We start from the raw sequence: 22,899 nt of genomic DNA, 5'->3' as shown, positions 1-22,899 counted from the left end.
GTTATGATACTGGGTGTTCAACAATGACTGCGCATCGTGTGTTCTAGAGGGACTATATGGAATTTCTTATAGTTTGGTGGGATGTTTCAAGATAACAGTCATAATCGTTGGGTGGGATATTACAAATATATTATTTATTTATAACAATCTACCCAATGCTCAATTTATTCAAAATTATCAAATCAAAACTTGGTAATGATATCCAACTGAAAGTTACATACATATTTAATTTATTTCTAAAATGGCTTAGTCCTAATGTATATACATATACAATAATTTCTTATCTGTTTATTACATAGAGAAGACAATTTGACATTGAACATGCTCTTGAAACGGCTTCCAGTTGGATGAGTAACCTGCATTCGTATTATGCATTCAAATCATATTACTTCGAGACATTGTCATTTGACATCGCTGTGATATTTGTATGCTCGTGTGATTATTATTATTATTATCATTATTATTAGTAACAGTAGTTGTCAGCTTATTTGATAAAACAATCACCAATGTTTTAATTTGTAATAAATATGAATACTTTTTATATTCGTATGTATATCCTAGCACAATATCTATTTATTATCACTACTATTATGACTGTTATCTCTCCTCCTTCATATGTTTGTTTATAAAAATGCATTTTGGAATCAAAACAGTAGTAGTGACAATATTTCTTGACATGACCTTGACTTACGTCACGTCACAACGTTCAACATATTAACTGAACAACAGTTTGTGTCGTGTTTTTTTTGTTTACTTCTCCGAAATTCTTCTTGTATATAGTATTGTTTCATAGCTTTGCTTTCTGTGTTATTGATTAAAAAATGTCATATCATTGTAAAATGAAACAATTTCATCCTTTTCCTGTTGTACTCGACTAAGTTTGTATTAAATTGAAAGTTATCTGTGATTCTTGTAATTTTTAAAGTCAATTGACTGAAATTTCACATAAAAATCATGCGTTAACTACAATAAATCGTCAGTGATATTCTAATAATCAGTGTGGGGCTGTGGAGATTGTTAAGTTTTTGATTGAGATCATGAATCCATGAATGTGAGACCACCATTGAAAACCTGGGAGCACTGGACGGTCGTTTCGTCTTAGTATAAGACTGCTTAAATAAGAATGCACAATTAGCACTCTATGTGTATAATATTTTTCACAAAATTATATTCATTGGTATAAATTGATTCATTATCAAATCGGTAATTAGTTTCTGTGCTATATTATCAAACACAGGCCAATATATGTCTGTTGTTAGTCTGTGAAATAAAAGGAATTCAGAAATCCTGATGATGTGTTCCACTAGAGTAGGTAAATAATCTATCCTATTGCTATACAACCACAACCCTTCAGTTGTATTCATCCCAATGAGCACATTATCAGCAAGTAAAGAAATTTTTATTCTACAACAAAGAGCTTCAATACTGTCACCCTTAAAGACATAAACATGATACAAAATTTCTGATTATATATATTTATTCTGTCCATGCCCTTAAAACCGGAAAAGCTTTCCATGTCGAAAGGTTAAACAATCAATAAAGGGACAGCTAAAGCCATTGCGAGGGGTTCCAAATATGGATTTCTGGTTTATACCAAGCTTGGTTCACAAATGTTTAGAGTTAAGTTGTAAAGTAATAGAAAATAGAGATGCTAGGGGTCATCATAATCTCATGTGGTTAGTAAAAATTTTTGGTGCATATTTGTTATTGATTATGTAAGTACGTGAGACCAATCTCCAGTTCAATTCGCAATTTTTTTTTCAACATATCACTTTCATTTATTCTACGTGTCGTATTGTCAAAGGACCAATAATCAGACGGTATATAATGATATATTATTCAATAAATGAAAGAGAACGCTTTTCTGAAACTAGATAAACTTCGTGACAATCAACATTCGAAATCTACATCTAAGAAAATTCAATAGTTTGTCTGTAGTTTACATCAGGGAATGATATCATCTGATGAACTATGTAAAACGAAGAAGTATTAGACAGACTAGTGTTTCATCGTGATTGTAAACTTTAGACCCGATAATCCGTTTTTTTGATTTAATTATTCAATGTGATTGTTATCACGTGCCTCAGTATGGTTTCACTCCAGCCTGTAGGATATATAGTTATTGAAAATCCTTAATTTGAAGAAGGATTTATCTTTACAAATTGAAAATGACAAAGCTTCAGTACCAGATATTTTAAAATAATGACAAAGGATTTCGAGGATTCTGTGTTCTCTCTTCAACTAGAAGAACACAACATCTTAAAAATCAGTCGCTTGTCAATTTATTATCACGTGTATACTCTACTATCGATTCCGGTGATTGGAAATAAATACTGTTGTAGAATCGAGAATTTAAGCTGAATAACTACTTAGCATTTTTAAACAACTCAATATTGGAAAGTAGTGCAATTAAGGACATTTGTTTCGTCCTGTATAGAACTCTTCAGGTGGATGTACTTGCGCCAAATGTTGATGTTCACATAGAGACACGAACCCAGTACCCTTAAACGCTCAACTCGCTATTCATTTAGCTAGCGATTTCAGACAGCTACTGGATTGTACAAGAGAGGTAAGTTTTAATTCATTCTGAAGGTTTTTTTTTAATCTTCCTGTTGTTGATGTTAAGAACTGAAATTGATCAATTTCTTTTTTAGTATCATGTGAAAATTGCCTCAATACTTCCATCAAATTACTAGTATTTTCTGAGCAGAATTAGATAATGCCTCGTGACTGAATGACAATATCAAGGTTGTTGGCATAGGATGAACATATGCAAAAAAAGGAAATTTTTCAAATCCAGCCCTTAACATCAACAACAGCAAAATTCAGACAGCTCTCAAAAATAAATTATCTAGTATTTTATCTTAACTATAAAATGACATTTTATTTATTCTAACTTTTGATGACATTGAAATAATCTGATACAAGATAATGTTGTTTCTGCCATATTAGGATGATATTTGAATGTTGATATTGGCTTAACATGTTAACATTTTAGCAAGAAGTTTAACTTCAATATTCACTGTGTTACTGACAGTAGCAACTCATAATCAGCTGGGGTATTCACTAACAATAGCAATGAGCAGATAAATACTGGTACAACTGGGTATCAAGATAAATATTTCCCTTTATAGATAAAAGAAGGATATTTTGAAAAGACAGATGAAGTAGAGGGGAGTATATTCAAAGTGAATAAATGTGTGAAGAAGTAAATGAGTGAGATTAGTTTATAGTGGGAGCGACACTTTAATCGGAAAAACAACCAGTAAGGATTTCAATCAAATGAGTTCCTTCCACTTTTATGAAGGATGCGTAAGAAAACGATGGCAAGATTACCATTGCCTTCTATTCTGAACCTCATCTGATAATGTCTCAACCCATTAAGTTGCATCATCTCTCGGACCCCGACCTGTGAGCCCTGAAGGGCTTACAGGTACCAGTCCTGTGCAAATTTTTTTCATGTCACGTTACCACGTCGTAAATTCCGCTTTCTCCAACTAGTCTCAGAGTCGGAAGGTAGAGCATGGTATAAAAGTCTGTGTTGAAATTCTCAGGACACGTACAAGTTTCCGAAGATGGTGACACTAAATGAGTTACCATCACTGTTCCCGAACAAACAATGCTGAACCTCCACATTATTAACATGGCGTTTCCACTGGATGTCAACACCCACTATGAGACGGATAATTGAGCACTGAGTTCACGAACATCTTTAACACCGAGACCCTAAGTTTCACAAACAGACTGACATTACGAAGTCACCAAAGATGGCGTAGATTGAAATAAAGCATTCTGGTTTTCACTACACGTAAATATATCATCACTCACGCCACCATTAGCACTTACACAACTACCCAGAAACAACAACTCGACTACTTACGATGGTTCACCACAGAAAATGTGTGCTAGTGGAGGCTCTTGGTGGTGTTGTAAAATCATTTAACACTTAAAAGGTGCAAAGCACGTGTTATTACCTACGGACATTGATTCCCAACTGATTAAGTGCGATTTCCGTAGCTTGAGTGCCACCGTACAGTAAGACTGTCTTCAGAGTACTTAATATCGAAAAATCTTTCTCTAGGTGACGGATTCACACCACCACTCCCTACTTCAATCAGAGCTATTCGCAGGATATCATCGATAACAAAGTTGGGAAAGAATGGTAAGATTGGACGAACCTTCCTACCCATGAAGACTGATTATAACCTAAGCGATGACTTTCATTATTTGATAACATCCTAATATTTAAAAGTAATAAGAAATAATATTATCACTATTACTCAAAAGCATCAGTGTTGTCTCCCTTAATTTGACCTGTCTATTTTGGTTTATGAAGGCTCTTATAAGAGTTCTCGGTATTATCTATACTTACACAGTCCTCATAGATTTGAATAGTAGCTAACAGTGAAATATAGGATGATTATTCCGTCTAAATTGGAAGTCAAACATCACTTGGATGTACCTGTATCCCAATGTTGATGTCCATATTTTGAATCAAACTCAATATTTATTGTTTTCAAACACTGACACATACTCAACTAAACCAATAAGTTAATTTGTCCAATGGATATGATATACGATGTTATTGATAACAGTTTATCTTTTAATGCTGTTGATACTAAAGAATGCATTTGTCTTATCAAAATGTCTAAGAACAAAATCTCATCCATAATTTAATCTGTTCATTTCTTCCTTTCATTTTTGTCTATTCCCCTACATTCGTTGTTTCCAATTAAATATTGATTTAATTCTTTTCACTTCAAACGCATTGAATGCACCAGGAATTGGAAATATTAAACAATTTTCAGTATTTTTGGTTGTTGTATTATGAATTACTTCTATAATTGACTGTTCATTATCGGGTTCATCTTTGTCTTTTATTGAGAGTTGATCATCATTATCATTTGGTATTTTAAGCGACGATGAACAAATTGTTTGATCAGGCCAATTTGATTCAAGTAATTTGATTGATTTTTCTATATGAATCAAATTTTGATATTCAGGAATTTTTCGATCATACAATTCACCATATTGATGAATTGAAATATTTCGCTTAAAATATTGGGAAAAAGTATCTAAGATTTAGGGAAAGAATTACAAAGATGTAATAAAAGAAATCAACTATACTGTCAAATCACCCAAACGTTTGCTACCATAAAACGGAGAGTATTCCAGGTACTAAACTTTCATCGAAATACACACGATCAAGAATAGTCGTAAAGGTGAACAAGCAACTATTGTACAACTGAACATAATACCAAAACGTTTCAGTTAATAACTGTACATCTATGATAAATGATTCTAAAACATGCAAAAACAATTATAAGAAAGAAAGTTCACTCCAATTCCAATTGTATTACTCCACACTGTTATATGATAGTCTCAGTCAATAATCACGAAATGATGACTGCACAACGAATGAAATTTAGTACGACCAAAGTCCAAGGTTGTCCATAGTACTGATTTGAGGGCGAAACCGACGCTCACCTTACTCATACCTTCCTAGTAATGATACAAATATCATACCCGATTCACAAATGAGCAAGTATCTGAACTCACTAAATCAGTGGTTAACGTATTAGTGATTGAAGTGAAAGGTAATGGGTTTGAGTTCCTGTGAGAATATTAAAACTGGGGTTCGGGCGCGTCCACCCGACCATTCCTAAATAGATTGTACTACTAACCATAATCTGTCTCTTTGATATAAACGATAAAAATTCAGTATTGCTAACTGACACTTTGTTTCGAGATAGTAGTAAATGTAACTACTTTGATAACTGTATTAGTTTGATTTACTTTCACTGTCTCTGTCCCTCTTGTTTTTAACTAGGTTTATGTGAAGTTCTGAATTTTAATAATCAATGATCGAGTCAAAAGATTTCGGTAGATGATGGGCATTGTATTATGAACTATTCTAAGCTTTAAAATGTTGATCATTATGATTCTAGCTTATTAATTTAATAGTGTCGTCTTTGTCCTGTGATACAAAGTTCTTACTTGTTGTAGTGCAGAGTTGCGAAGACGTGCGGAGGTCAGAACAATCTGACTAATGATTGTAGATTTTCAGCAACTTTACAGTTGTTATATCATAAGAATGGAATCGATCTTCATATCATTCAAATTTTCAGCCACAAAACATGTTAATCCAATCCATTCTGACGAAGCATCCATCACTGTTATTTACCATGTACACTTTTACCGTCTACTTAGTATTAAGATTACATTTCTGGTACACAAATAATCATCTGATACGTATTTATTCAAGATAGAATGACCATCACTGCAGGTAATTTGTGCATACTTTTGAGTTTCATGGTTTACTTCAAAGACTGAACGTAATTAGACAGCCACTGAAGACCAAAAAGTACTAAACAACTATTTTGTCTTAGTAAGGAACTTTTCTATAGTGAGTATCCACAACTCTGCCATCTTGGACCGAACCCAGGACCTTCGGCTCCTTCGGCAAGATCTGATTTAAAACCCTATGGTTTGCACTTCAAACATCAATTAGTTCGCAATATTGTGCAACTACTTTCCTCTATCATTGGTGGGTAACTACCTCACACCAGATATGGTTGAGCTCTATTGGTCAAGGCTTCTCATTGGAACTCTTAAAATTTCCTCTTGAAGTCAGCCACTAGTGAGTGAATGATTATCATAAAGTCAGGGCGTTTGTGGAAGTTAAGCTCTCACTGCGAGATCTGAAGATCCTGAGATCAATCATCGGCAGGGTCATGGCTATCCACCTCTGGGAAGTCCCATAACAGGTTGTAGGATCTTTCTATTGTACGTGTGATTTCCAATGGTTGTCTAACTACGACAAGTATTTGATGTAAACTATGTAAGGCAGAGTAATTTTTAGTAAATTGAATCATATAAAAGCAACCGAGCCAATATATCACTGTAGCAGTAAATCTGGAAGCATACCAGATCCTTGATCTGTTTATCAATACCTCCAGATTTTGAAACCATTTTTAAGAACAATCTTCGGTTGTCAGGTAGACAGATTGCATAATGAAATGGGGTACGTCCAAGACAATCTTGATAATTGACAAGCTCTTGACACAATTCAATCAACTGAAGGACAAAATCCGTTCTACGGTAAAGTACTGCAAGGTGTAGTAGAGAGCGTTCTCTCCAGTCACGACCTAGAAGATAGATAAACAATATAATAATTTATCGTATTAAATCACCATGCGTTTAGTTGTTTATAGAATATATACATATAAAATATGTAAAATGATTACCTTACATAAGGTGCACTTATGAAGCTTCAAAGCAGGGGAAAGTTTGTTGGTCATAGATTTTGAATTAAAAATCTTCTTATCCTTAGACTTGCTGTTGACCGAACTAACCACTAAACTTAAATTCCGGTCAGGTTTCAATATTAGTTCATGTATTAAACAACAGTTTAACAACCGGAGCTATTCCAAGTAGTCTCATTAATATTTACAACAGGAACATATATGGTTAACTTATGCTGAGTGCCTTGTAGACAGTCTTAGAACTTGAATCCTATCTAGAACTTCTCTAGGTAGATATTCATACTAAGACTAAATTTTCAGAGTGAACAAGATAACAGTCCAAACGAACTCTCTATCAAAGTACCACACTTAACATAATGCTGGTGGATTGTAAACTAAGATTAAGTAGTACTGCACTGCCTTGCTAATGATTTACCAGCTGATGTCTATTCGTGGGTAAACGTATACTTTGCCCAGGAATTAATCAGATTTAAGATAATGGCTATTGGATTCTTGCATGAAATTCAAAACGCAATGATGGATAGCTTGGTGTGAGGAAAGCCACCCTTTACTAATGTTCAATAAGAGTGAGATATCTAGCGTTTTAGAACATTTTCTCGTTCACTTAGTGGGTCACTGCTCCATATCAGAGTGTAATTTTCACTGGCAACTTCGTTGAGATCATCTGAAGCCATCTGCATTTGTCGTTTATCAACACGACACTGTAAAAGATCCCAATTTTGACGGTGAGAAAAGTAAATAAAATTAAAGTTGGGGCCTGAAATGAAATCATCAGTGAAAATCATGTCCCTATATGTAGCATCCACCTAACAAATAAACGGAAAAACAGTAGTTACTGCATACTTATTGGACATTCGGAAGCAGATACGCTACGAATTTACGGGCATGTATCCTATCTCGTGGCTTGTATTGAATTAAAAGCTAAGACTGACCAATATTTATTTATCAGAAGGGGTTTTGTGGAGATTTCAGTATTTTTCAAAGTTTAAATCATGAGCCAATCGAAGCTAGACCACCATAGAAAACCTGGAAGCACTGGACGGCCGTTTCGTCCTACTATGGTAGGTCCTGGGTTCGAATCTCGCGAGTGCGGGATCGTGGGTGCGCACTGCTGAGGAGTCCCACAACAGGACGAAACGGCCGTCAAGCAGTGCTTCCAGGGTTTTCCATGGTGGTCTAGCTTCAATTGGCTCGTGATTTCAACTTTGAAAAATATTTATTTAGTTATTAAATCCTAACCGTGGGATCTTTCGGGTTTTAATATAGCAAATTATTCATTTATACCACTTGTATTCCGATTGGCTAAAAACGGATTTTACCTTTCCTACGTTGATTTTAACATGAGTGAAGTTCGTAAGTAAAGTATACTTTAATCCTATTCATGACACGAATATCACTTTCAATATGGTGAGTTTTTTCACAAATGAAACCTACCGATTATACGGTCATAATTGTTTTCTTTTAATCTTTGCTCCACACAAACTAAACTCGTTGAATCCTAATATCTATTACTGATATTATCGCATTTTGTGCTTTATGTTCATCAAACAAGTTTGGACAAGTAATAGTCATCGATTATTGAATGATCTATTTAGTAAATATCATATCTATAACGCATGTAATTTGTGATATCATTTTGTGACACAAACATATACACGCGCTAAATAAATGTGTGTTTTGTTTATTAAAAGAAAAATAACATTTGTATCCACTTTACATTCAAGATTATCAGTAAAGTTAGATAGTGGTCATCAATGGAACTCAAGGCGCACATTGTGTCCTGGTTTGGATACATCAGCTGAATGGACTTGAATCCTAGTATTAATGTTTTCATCGTGACTCGAACCAAGTAGGTAGATCCAGCCGATGAACGCTACATAGGATGAAAGAACAACAGCCAACCATGATCAAATTTTACTAAATCTTGTGACTAAGTGTCAATGTCAAGGTAATGAGCATAGGATGCACATATGCCAGTAGATCATGATCAGCAATAGTTCTTAATATTAACAACAGGAAGATTTCAATACTTACAAATATTGAAGATGTTTTGCTCTTAATCTATGAAGAAATAAGTTGGAGAAAGGGGTTAGAGTTGTGATAAGGTGGTAGGCTTATTTAATACTAGAAGAAACTAGACGATTTTTGAGCTATTGAATATTCAGAAATCAAAGTATAGCTTTTCAGAATATATCTTTCATCTCGCTATACATTAGAATTCATTTAACTGAAGTTTAGAAAATTTCTGTTTCAAACTACGCCTACATCGATTTTCTGTGAGATAAGATAAAAAATTGATTATTTCTATCAAGTATCTCAGTTGGTCACTGTTCATATCTTACTTCAATACACATGGCAACTTACTTATATAAGATCGAACAAATATCTATATTAGAAGATGAGGTCAAAATGTTAACTGAAGCATTGGTAACGTATGGAGATATATAAAAATTCATTAGCTGGTATGAAGGCTATAACATTTATATTTAACGCCTTTTTTGTCAGACAAATAATGTGTACATCATTAGAGACAACTGCTTCATTCATAACATGTTTGAATTCCAGTAGTTACAACTTCCCACCAGAACTTTTGAAGTAATTTACTAGTATACTGACTATTAGAGCTTGCTTAAAGATGTTTTACGCAGATTAGTTCATGTAGTACCATGTTTCACTCTTAACATGTGTAGTGACCTACTTTTGTGAAAAGAACGCGATTGGTATAATGGAAACAATTATTATTACTATAACCAATTGTACCAGTGATTGTTTTTCTGTACTTGTTTGTTCACGTGTACCAATGACACACTTTCTTCCGTTGCCTGTGACCTTGCACGAACTCGCATACGCTCGGTAGTTCCGCTTGTAAACTTTGGCACGTTTCGGTATTCTTTCGATACCACGAGATCGCCAACAAATATATCTTATTACAACTGTCAACAGCCTTCTGGTTTTTGGCCTACGAAGGGATCCAACTCGACATCTGGCATGTAATCTTCCTGTAGTGGTGATCATAGTCGATTGCGACTCGACGTCAACTACACATGTCTGAAACTTATTGATTTGTTTCATAATTACAGTCACCGAGATATTACTAGTAAAGAATAATGAAGCTCATTTGTTGTGAATGACAGCACCAATGGTGGATTACTTCAAGTAGTTCCTAAACTTTTAGTGTGAGGGACTGACTGGTTGACTTTAAACATGTCAGAAACGAAACAGTTGTCATCGGCAGCATCAGGTAATCGTCGCTCTATATCGCAAATTGATTGAATTTGGAAATGAATCATTCAATATAGACCTATAGCTTCCAATGGTAAAAGATTCACTCGTAGTCCAGGGCTGGATTCCTAGTGGGATCATAGGTTCACACCACTGAAAGGCATCATACTCGGACGAAACAGCTGTTTAAATGTTTGCCATAGTGAATAAAACTTAAACCACATTTGTTTTGACCCATTGTTGAGAAAATATTGAAAACTGATCATAGAATTTATCTAAAAATGACCTTTATAGTAGTGTGTTGTACTAGTCAAAGTCTCAAATAATCATTGACTATAAATGTACCTATATTAGATCTACCCTATAAATATCGAATTATACTTTATTATCAAGAACAGTATGAAATAATACTGTTACTGAGATCACAAACTGGACTAAGTCAGAAAACTTCTAAACGTTAGGGCACACTGGACAGCTTCTTCGTCCTAGTATGAGACATCTCAACAGTGCGTATTCACAACCTCGCTTTTGGGGACCAAACTCAAAAAGTTCAGGTCTTTTAGTGAGAGCTTAACGTTTGGATCACTGAAATTATATGCAAAGGTTTTCATTTCTAACTTTAATTGATCAGAGATGTTCCACAACAATCTTCCATTACTTCACATCCGACATGACTGAACTCCACTGATCATGACTTCTCACTAGACTCTCTAAACAACCTGATGACATCAGACACTAGTAAAAACATAGTAATTATTAGTATTGACGTTAGTAAACTGTTGAATACAAGCTTATTAGTCTAAACAATAACCTCTCATAGCGAGACCTGAAGTTTCTGGCTTGAAACTACAAAAGGTTATGGATGCTCGCTTATGAGATGTCTAAAGCTGAGACGAAACATCAATCTAGTGTTTCTTGGTTTTCGGTGGTTGGTTAGCTCAGGACAGTTAATAATCTCAAAAATATTTATCGATCTCCACAAACCTTGATACCACTAATAATGCTCTCTCTATATTTTCCTTTCCTATATAATTCTGAATGATTAAATTGGATCTCCTTTTTTAACTTTCATATATGGTGATTAAGGCGTGCAGTCTAGAAAAATTCAATCTATAGATGGATTTTTATATCTACAATTATCATTTGATCACAAAACACCTGTAGTATATACTACATCTGACTTATTGAGGTTTCTTTGCAAAAATCAAGTGAATTAGTTGGTGATATTCGTTATGAAATGATTTCATTTAGGGTACCAATGAAAGTTATTGTAACCCTCAAGCACGAATAGATTGAAGTTGGAAACATGTACTACTGGTAGCTAATTCCAAGGTCTAATGGTTTAGCATTCCTCATAATGATACTTCTTGTGGCTTAGTATCTCCTGGCACAATAAGGTTAGTGCTTCTTTGATCCCTTTCCGGTCGTTTTTCATGGTGACTTCGCCTTCTGTGAATAGGTCTTGTAGGGTTTAAAACCTGTTGTTGAGAGCTATCTTAAATTCTTTGGGTTCGTCAGTATCTCGAAAGAAGATTGTGTTAAACATTTGTAATGCCGTTTCTTTAAGTGTCCGGTGTATTTTTTATCTTCAGTTTCATCTTGACCACAACTAGTTGGTAATCTGAATCTATGTTATTTCCCCCCTCCGTTCTTACGTTTTCCATTGACCTTCTGAACTTCTGATTGATGCAGGTATGATCGATCTGGTCCACTGTAATGTGGTACAGTGAAACCCGTGTAGCTTCGTGTATGCGTTTGTGTGGGAATATTGTACCACTTGTGACCAATTTGTTGAAGGCACGTAAATTGGCAAATCTCTCACCATTCTCGTTCCTCTCTCATAGTCTATGTCATCTCATGTTATTTTCATACCCGGTCTTGTCCATTCCGACTTTGGTGTTTAGGTCTCTCATCAAGATGGTCAGATTTTTGCTGGGCGCTTCATAGTTACATCCTCTCTTAGAACTGATCTTTATCGTCATCGTTAATATCATTCTTGGGTGAATAGCACTGGATAGCATTCATTGTGATTACCTCCTTCTTTGTTTCGAATGTTGCTTTGATTATCATGGATCCATGAGATTCCCACCCAATAAGTGCATTTCATGCTTCTTTGGACAGCATCAGAGAATATCCCTGAGAGTGTGGAGTATTTTCTTCTTCATGACCAGAATACAACAGCACCTCCCCCAAATCTTATCTTTGCTCTTCAGCTTGTATTTAATAGATTTCACGTATTCCGAGAACTGTCAAGTTGTTTCTCCTCATTTCCTCAGTTATTTGACTGGTCCTCCCAGTCTCCCACATTGTCCGGATATTCCATATGTCTATTAATTGCCGCTCTGGTTGCCAGGATGGTCACTAGCCTTGTTACCCACGAATAATTTCGGCTTTCACCATGAGATATCATAATTCTTCTAAGTGAAGATCTTCGAACCTTCAGGGTAGATTTTAGATGGTTTAGATTATTTTTCCTGGTTGGCACTTTTCTAGTAAAGTGTTTCTTTACGAAATGAGGTTGCCAACCCCATGAACGACCCCCCTTCTTTATCCAGGCTTGGGGTGGATAGTAAACGTAGAAGGGCTACAGGCGGAGTTAATGTGATAAAGTACTAGAGGAACACTTCGTCCCAATGTCGTAATTATCATCTAATTATGCCTAAACCAGAACAAATACCAAACCTGAATTAAATACTTTTCAAATATTTGGTCATCAATCTAGTTGTCTGAATTGTCAATCTTTAGTAGCATTTTGATTCAATATGATTATCCTTGGTGAAAATCATTTGTTTTGGTATTGCTGTTATTGGTCATTGAGCAAAGACAGAAAACTAGACATTTCACATAAAATTGTTTGATTACTACTGTAAACGAATTCTTCCAAATTCCATTTATGTATTATTACACTTTGTTATTAGTATCTACTTCTTAATGAAACGGCCAGACAAGTGTGGCTGTAGTCGTGTGAAGATTCAGTCAATACTCAAGATATATCAGTGAGACTATAATTTATGGACGACCTTTGAGCAACGCTAAAATGACCTTGAAAATGTTATCTACTTACTAGGGTTAAATGAGGGCTATAAATTAATGCGAGGAACTAGGATTAGGATTTATGATTAAACGTTAGGTTTAGAAATTATATTTAATGTTTTCATCATGAACTGACATCAGCTCTAATGTCAAAATGGTATTTAGCCAAATGAGTGGGTGAATCTCGCAACAAAATCTAAAACCTGCTATCTTAAATCTGATTGGTTCGTCCATAAATTATAGTCTCGCCGATATATCAATTGTATTACCAATTCGATTAACATCACAGATTATAATTTCTACATTGAATTGTCTATTTTAAAATTAATCAAAATAACAATACGAATACTTACTCATAATGACTCTTTTGTTATTAACCAGACGTAGGAATTGGTGATAATCACCAGTTATAATTGTCTTGTGAACTTCCATCATTTCTGTTCGATATTGATCAACAGTATCTAATAAAGATATCATTTCATGATGTCCTTTTTGTTCAGCTAATACTCTAGCAGATTTAAAACGTACAGGTCCAGAATTAGCTAAATGTATATAATTGTATCCATAGAGAATTAATTCTTCCATGGATTGTAAGTGATTGGCAGAAGCTAGAAAAGCTACATGGCGATCAATTAACTGTTCAGCAGTCAGTAAATTTCCGGTTTCTGGATCGGTAATATCATGAAGTTCGAAAGGATCTGGTGGCTGTAAACGTAATGGAAAAAAGTAGAAATATAAAACACGTTTCTGAAGACATAAGTAATAAGAAGACAAGTAGAAATCTGTAAAATTTTATAATCTCCTATAGTCGTTATTTAGGATTACAGTTTTAATCAGTCTCTATTGGCATAGATTTCTTACTGAACAGATTGCCTTGATATTGTGATTTAGTCACATGTTTTAGTATAATTGGATTAATAATAATACCAAAAATCGATTTATCCAGTATAATGTACAATATTTTGACAAGTTCATCATACTCTTCGTAGATATCACAAGATATATATGATTTTATATGGGTAGGGTAATTTGTGGGGATGGTAGGATCTTAAGTTTAAATCACTAAATGATTTAAGTTAAGCCAGCATCGATAACCAGGAAGCACTGGATGGTAAGTTCATTCAAGTATAGGATGCTTCAGCATTGTTCACTCATGACTCTGCTACAGAAGATCAAACCCAGGACTTCTGGTCTCTGACTACAGTGCTTAACTTCGTGATCGATGAGCTGGGATCTAACGGTGTTAATATGCGTAACTTTCATCCATTGCCTGCGGTCGATAGCTACGTCACCCTAAATCGTTAAACTCTAGAGATCGCTACCTATTCCAAAACTTCAGGAGTTGCATCTTGAGTTCAGTAGGTTTGATTCCCGGACGCAAGCTCGAGTCCCATACTAGAAAGAAACAATTATCCAGTACTTCCAGGTTTTCATTGGTGATCCTTAGTTTAAACTGAGAATATATATATATATATATATATATATATATATATATATATATATATATATATAGTGAATAATACCTATGTTTTACGAAATAGGATATATTCGAGCGAGTTCTCTGTAATTTCCTTCTTTAGTTGTGGTTCAGTTATAACCAATACAACACGTACTGGTTAGCTGTGGGAAATACTATCAATACTTTGAAACATAAAAAAATATCTAAGCCTTTCACGTAAATAAAATAAATTACATACAACAAAGTGTTAACAAAAACTTTTGAAATGGATGACTGAACACAACTGACAGAATGTCATAAGATCTCCACATACTGAATGAACAGAACTGGAATTTAATAAACAATCGCACAAACTGAATCAAAGGAATTAGCTAAGCGCTGGATTAAGGACCAAAGCAAGATGACATTGATGTTACTGCTCCAGTCATTAATCATCATAAATATCTCAGTCCTATAAGATATCAGTCATGGACAAATTGGCTCAATGTCAACGCCTGAAACAGTAAGGTTGAGTCAGAAAGGGATTCGTCCCCTAAAGGGAGATCAGTTTTTACAGGATTTCAGGTTTTTTCCTTTCTGATCAACTCAAAACTTAAATGCAACTTCTACCGACTACACTGAGATAGTTAACATGAAAAAACAGTGAAAAGACGAACTGAAACCTATGCACACATACGACAACTAACTAAAAATGAAATTTGTTGAATTAAATGTTATATTATTTTAAAGCAATGACCATTATTAATTTGACCTGAGAATGAATATCGATTGTTTACATCTATTTTTTCGTAATTTGGACAAATTACTTTGAGATGTTCATCTGAAAATGCTTTAAAATTCTCACTTTCCAGGTAATATAATTTGAGACTACGAGTATTTCGAGAAATTACTGGAGGTAGTGAGATAGTGTCCAAGCAGGTGTTGCTTCCATAAAAGTTGCATAATAATTTAAATTTTCAACTATGCATAATCAAGAATTACATTCTTATACACTACTTATATATACTGGATATAAAAAATAAGTCTTATCTTGTATTTGTATGTTGTTCTTCACCTCTTTTTGTACAAGTGAGAACCTGTGAGCAGTGGAGTCAAGCCGTATCGTATGTGAGCCAGATACTCACAAATAATAGAAGTAGATTGGTGCATAATATCACGAATTCATTAAATTTAGAACTGAAAACCGTTGTGCCTTTACTCAAGCGGTCTAACGGTCAAAGCTTACCCATAAGATTTGAAGGCATAGAGTTCGACCTATGGTGTGGTCATGGATGCCGTTGCTAAGGAGTATTATTACTAGAATCAAGCAGCCTTCCAGTATTTCCTATCTTTTAATTATGGTCTCCTTAATGTCAGTCCATAATGTAGCCTAAAACATCCAACAATCTTTACAAACCAGTTGCATACAGTACAATAAGATATGTAGTTACTTGAAATAATAAATCAAGTGCAAAAGTGAATGATATGATGGAAGCAGCTCTATGGACTGGGTAGTAAGAATCCTTCCCAGTCTAAGAAGACATTGGTTTGTTTAATCACAATCTAAGCCAAACAGGAGTTGAATTGTTTTCATCTAAGTGACAAGATTTCACTGGTTTTTAGTGAAGAAACTGTAAAATGTGAAAGGTTTTATATCCTAACGCAGATTAAATTGCGGGTAACCTCTGGGAACTAATCATATATACATTCTTATTGTATAACCGTTAAGTAACTAAAGTATATGTATTTATATTCTTCTTATCATAAGCTTTTATTCGACCTATTGACTATTATTATACGACTTACTATTTTTAAGTTTGTTATATCCCCTGGTGAATTATGAATGGTAACTCTGAGGACTAGTTATGGACCAATGTAATATGTACATTTCCTATTGTATAATTGTTGTATCATTAGCTTTATTTTGACCTTTGACCTATTATTATACGATTCTTGAGTTATCATCAGTCTATCGACTACTTTCCCCCTATTAACAGCCACATTTGGCCAATTATTGTACAAATGTTATTTTCTAATTTTTTGGTACGATGTGGTCTTTTTGGTTTGTATATAAACGCAGTATGTTTGTAAATAATGATTCATATTGCCGAGGCTGTGTTCTGGACTTAACTGGCTGGGCGAGGCAGATAGCAGGACCGGTTAGCACTCAAGACTGCTCTTACGATTTTATGTATCATTGGACGTTTATGTATTAAGAGGGCACACGATATAACAAAGTTATGTCCAATTTATTAGTTACAGTCTCCTACAATCACAGACACTACTTAGCTTGATCCTGTACAATTTTTATTTTTATTTTATGGTATGATAAGGTCTGGTTTGTTTCTATATAGACCAAGTATGTCTGAAGTAAATGGTTCGTATGGTGGAGGCTGATATTATCCTTCTGGACTAAACAGACATGGTTAAGCGAGAAAAGGACCAATCGGGACTCTAGGCTGCTCGTACCAGTCAACACGTCATTGGTTTGGCACAGTGCCAAGATTATATAAGTCGTGTTCTTTTGATTAACGAATAAATCACGTAATAAATTAACCGGGCAAAAGTCACAACAAAAGTTGTTAATTATGATACGTTAAAATAAATATAGTATGGAACGATAGATACAACTAATTCACCAATAAGTGAATTGTTTCAAAAGATTTTTTCTTTAAAATTTGCATACTTCTTCTTCGAATGGTCTGAAATTCTCTTCCGTTTCACAATGTGCATTGTTATTATCCATTAATTTATATCTTGATCTATTCAAAATATCTCGTGCAGTACGTTCCCAAATATCTCTATAATAAATCTTAACACCTCGTTTCAATATTGTAGCTAAAATTAAGCTTGCCCATCGAAATCCATTTACATCTTTAGGATGTATTGTATGAAAAAGATTTGTTGCATAATGAAATAAAGATGATCCATTTGAATCTCTTAAATCAACTGGTACTTCTTTGATTACTTCATAAGTATGTTGAAGGCTGACAAAGTTTTTAAAACTCCAAAATGCAACCGGACCAAATGGCTCTTTTTCTGAATTAAAATGAAATTGATCAACAAATATTGTCTACAAAAACTTTATTTTTATTTCTTAAAAAATGTGATGGATATTTTAACATGCGGATAAATATTTTAATATTTTCATAGTTGAAATCATGAGTCAATTGAAGCTAGACCACCATGGAAAACCTGGAAGCACTGGACGGCCGTTTCGTCCTATTATGGGACTCCTCAGCAATATAAAGACGATTATGTTTACTTTGTAATATTCTCCGAGAAAATTAATTCACTATAATTGAAGCATAAAATGTGAACCGGTGGATTCAGACCAGGTGCTTAAAAGATTCCATATTTACTGTGAATTACAAAAACCTTGTTCTCAGTCTCATTATGAGTGAACACTGCTGTAGAGCTACAAATTAAAATAAAGATAACTGTTCATTACTTCCTAATTATAAGTCGTTCGTTTTTGGTTTGGACATTATTTCTTTGATTGTACCATGTTTCAATCCTCTTTTCATGATGTTGGAATGATAGTTTAGTGTTTCAAGAAATCGATTTTCAACAATTACGTCTCAGGTTGTCATATAACGGTAGAATAAAACACTTTATGTTTACTACGACATACTAGTATTATTCGACTATGCAACCGGTGACCAAGACTATACTACGACTAGGCTGGATACTCGATCAACAAGCTGTGCACATACTTTGATTAAGTTATACCAGATACAAGATCCCCGACCAAAAAGAGCAAGCTAAAGTATAAGCTAAACGATACTTCATTTAACATAGTTACAAGAAGTCTGCAATCTGTGAATCCATAGCAGAAATCAATAATACGAAAAATATCATATATTAAAAAGTCAGTATGTTGAGTGTCTGTCTTTCCATTCTCGGTGACTAATCATAACTTATTTTCACAAGTCACACATCAGATTCAAATCTTGTTTTAACTATCTCGGGTTTGTTTTCTCTGTAGTATCACTAATCCTCACATAAAACTTATGATTGCAAGCTGTATACCCAAACCTGTATTTCATAGGTGACTTGTATCACGAGTTTTAATCAAATAATAATACTCAAAGTGACCAGCCCTCCTTTAGGGTAAGATGATAAAGCTCTTTAGAATCACAACCGATTCATTTTTTCACCAACTTAGGCTATGTTAAGGAAGTTTTACTGTATAATCTAGGTAGTGATATCAGTTACAATAGTATTTCCTTGATAAATGAATCTGAATAGATCTCCAAAAAACGTCAGTTCAGAAATTTCGATTTTATGACTCTTAAGAATTGCTACAATAAATCACCTATAAATTAAACAAATTACCACAAAACTTTTCCACCAAAGTGTAATTTTGTATCCACTGTTGAAGCACTTCCAAACGAATCTTCAAGGTTCTGGTGGAAAGATGTGACTAAAGTTCAAACGTATTAGGAATCACCACTGACGATAATAGACGGTCATCTTATACTGAAAGTTGACTGGGTTTTAAACTGTAGACAGTTGGACTTCACTTTGGTAGTTTAGAAGTTGACAATTTATAGTGAGACCTGTAGGTCTTTGATTCATTCCTTAGAGAGATCAAAAAAGCACCCCGTTATATATTCGATATTGAGGGAAGGAAGATATTCAGTGCTTCGTGGTTTGCAATGGTAACCAGAAACTTTTGAGTCCATGACAAAAACCACCTACCCAATTTTATTACAAAAAATCAGGTTCAACGAAATGTATTGGATACAGATGACTGAAAATGTTGGTCATAACTGTAGTCAAAAGACAATTTTCTTTAGAGCAACATTTTAGTATTAGACTATCTATTTCACCTTGAATAGAGAATAGTCTTCGTAGTCAGTCTGTGAATTTGTAGCATTAACACAATTAATTTTCGTCGCGTTGTCAATCCATTTCATTTCAATTCATATTAAATAAAATCCAATGGAAACAAATAGAATTTTTAGATTGAATATTATTAACCTAATTCACAAATATATGGAGGTGATGACTAACGTTGGGAAACTCTTTACCTGTAGTTAAAACAAAGTTGATAATTATCAAACTAATTTATAATCTGTTTTTGTTTGACGGAATGGTTTAGTTTGAAAACAGTATTCATCAAAAACTGACTTCTTTAAGACATCCAATGGAGACCAGAAAGTACTGATTACTAATGGCCAGCTTTAAATTTCATTCCCATACTTACAGTAAGAAGTTATAACTGATGTAATTCAATCATACTGATACTATGGCAGTTATCACGTGTGAAATTATTAGATGACATCTACCTATTGTGATAGATAATTGATTATCTGATCCCGAGTTTAAAACTAGATCGTATAGCTGCAGACGATGCATCGATAATGACTTTCAAACTAACATGAAACTATGTGCAAGCTTTTTTCTATAAAATAAACATATAAATCAATTCATAATTCATCATAAACTAACCTGAATAATATTCACTTAAATTTGCTCCAGATTGTATCATAAGTTGTAACACTTCTGCTGTAGAATATTCCATTACACTAACAAGTAATGGACGTGTTATAAAATTTGCTCTTCCATTATTATTAATACCAACTAGAAACTTTTGCATATGAAGTTGAGCTTTCAACTGACCTTTACCCATAGCTTTACGTTGGAAAACAAATAAAATGTAAATTAAATCAAGTCCTCAAGTATAAATTGTTCTTTTTTCTATATTTGCAGGATTCTTTGATTTATTTCAGGTAAAATAAACAAGGTAAATCACCATACCAATAACTTATAACCATCAATAAACAATTGTTCTGCTAGATAACTATGATTCTTGGTTCCTCGAGCAATATTAGCAAATAACGAAAACTGTCGTCAAATTGAAAAAAATCTCTACAAACAACCATTCAAACAGTACTGTTGTGTTCTACGATCTGATTTAGTCACAATGCTCAATCAGCTATGTAAATCTTGAACAGATGAATAATCCTATCACTTACAGTAACCCCTTGCATTTCTCACTTACTAAGCACTCCTAAAACAGCGTGTGATCTCCCCGACTTTCTAACAGAAGGTGATCTATTAGGATTCACCCGAGATATCAAATATTATCCTTTGTTAATAATTACTGTCAAGCTTTGAAATGGATTTTTCAAATTTCAAGAAAAAATCGTGTTGAAAGTACTTTAATGTACATTTTCGTTTCAGCATTGTCAAACCAAAGTCGGTCAATTATGTTTGACATTAACCAAAGGTTACAGCATCTGTGCATACATACACGTACATATCCTACAAATTATTACTTTTTATCAGCAGTAAGGCTATTACTCAATACATAATAAAACTGGTACATTCTTAATATCTCAATGAGTAGAAAATTAAATTTCTGACGTGTAAGTCTCTCCTTCAGAGTATAAACAATTCAACTTATTTTCAAACTTATATTTTGTAACTGAATATTTTTAATGATTCTTCATTAGTTGGTTAAATGGTTCAACTTTATCTGCTTTATCATATACTGAAGTATTCAAAACTTTAAATACAATTGTGCAGTTCAAGTGAATGAGATCATCAACAAGAAATTCTTTTCACTGTACCATATTTTCATTTTCTTCACTGACGTGATGGATTACATTAGTCAATGTAAAATATATCATATCCTTAGAATTTACCAACATTATGATCGTGAATAAGTATGGCGAAAGGAATCCATTGCGTCTATGAAGAATTAAAAATAATTCAGGTAGGAAAATTTTCACATAGATGATTTCATTTACTTAATCTGTACAACGATATACAACCCCATATAGTTAATTTAGCTACTAAATATAGTAATATATGATAAGATAAGGTGTTGTGTTATGTTCCCTCACTTTTCTTTTTAGTTAGCACCATCAACACAACAAAAAAGAAATAAGTTATCAGAACCTCTACACAATCGATCGACAGCTTGTTCTAATGACCTGGAATTTGTTTAGTTGTGGTACGAAATTGTTCACACCTTCGATTTCACTCTTCTCTAATTTTTTTTAAAACGAGCCTATAACCAATCAAATTGCAAGACAACGGGACCAGCTGTTACTCGCTTGTGAAGGAATTCTCAGGGTATATTTCTTTTCGAAGTATATGCTGATGTCATTGTCTAGATTGGTAATGAAAGCTTTAAAATGTAATCATTCAGCCCAAAGAATGTAATACTTCCAAAATATATATGTTAACCTTAAATGAATGAATATGAAACACACCTACCTAAACATTGTTTCAATTTCTGAATATCACCAGCCATAGAATAAATTACAAAATCCGTCAAACTAACATAATACTGTAATAGATTTGTTAATTTTTCACGTATTTCTTCTATCCATTGATTGCATCGATCATGAGTCCATAATGAGTTAATCCATTCTATAACAGTTAACCCTGATCGTTTAGCTTTTAACCAAATCAAATTATCTTTAATTGTATTCTCTAATTCTGTACAGAAATAGTTAATAGTATCTATAGATTTATGATGTTGTACACTATAGATTAATCTATCAACAATTGGCCAAATTCCTGGATGATCTATCAATCCTTTAGAACGTTTTATACTAGTTTTTAATAAACTTGATTGAATATTTCGTTTAATTTTATATGCACCTTTGGGAATATAATTTTCATGATATACAGAATAACCATTTTTACATGGAATAGAACAATCTGAACCTGGGATAATGTTTTTAGAGAAAATGATTGGAATAAAATTACTATTATTATCATCATTATCATCATGAGGATTAAAGGTTTTATAGAGATTATCTAATTTGAAAATAGTTCACATAAGTGAGTAATTTTAAACAGAATATTTTGTGAGAATCAGGGAGCACTGGAAGCATCCACTTCAACCTTGTACGGGACTAATCAGGAGTAACTATCCACTACCACCCTAGGTGTGAATAGTCACTTAAGTCTTCCTGA

General features: G+C 33.8%; 2 protein-coding genes across 3 annotated transcripts in view; one reads left to right on the top strand and one right to left on the bottom strand.

Moving 5' to 3' along the window:
• The window catches only part of Smp_083380.1 (hypothetical protein), a gene marked incomplete at its 3' end in the record, with an annotated part of 12,029 nt that extends 11,066 nt beyond the window's left edge, over positions 1-963 (top strand). Inside the window, exon 10 of one of the 2 annotated variants that reach the window (XM_018790880.1) lies at positions 300-963. In XM_018790880.1, coding sequence (XP_018645896.1) covers positions 300-313 — 14 coding nt within the window. The remainder of the gene's footprint in view (positions 1-299) is intronic. The other variant, XM_018790881.1, reaches the window with a different exon arrangement.
• Positions 964-4,713: 3,750 nt separating this feature from the next.
• Positions 4,714-22,899, bottom strand: part of Smp_167340 (hypothetical protein) — a gene marked incomplete at both ends in the record, with an annotated part of 43,621 nt that continues 25,435 nt past the window's right edge. Inside the window, 6 exons of the mRNA XM_018790879.1 lie at positions 4,714-5,052; positions 6,928-7,148; positions 13,874-14,225; positions 17,645-17,997; positions 20,416-20,598; positions 22,192-22,740. Coding sequence (XP_018645894.1) covers positions 4,714-5,052; positions 6,928-7,148; positions 13,874-14,225; positions 17,645-17,997; positions 20,416-20,598; positions 22,192-22,740 — 1,997 coding nt within the window. The remainder of the gene's footprint in view (positions 5,053-6,927; positions 7,149-13,873; positions 14,226-17,644; positions 17,998-20,415; positions 20,599-22,191; positions 22,741-22,899) is intronic.

The sequence above is a fragment of the Schistosoma mansoni genome (genome assembly GCF_000237925.1).
Source record: "Schistosoma mansoni, WGS project CABG00000000 data, supercontig 0013, strain Puerto Rico, whole genome shotgun sequence".
Classification (NCBI taxonomy): domain Eukaryota; kingdom Metazoa; phylum Platyhelminthes; class Trematoda; order Strigeidida; family Schistosomatidae; genus Schistosoma; species Schistosoma mansoni.
This window is presented reverse-complemented; position numbering and strand designations above follow the sequence as displayed.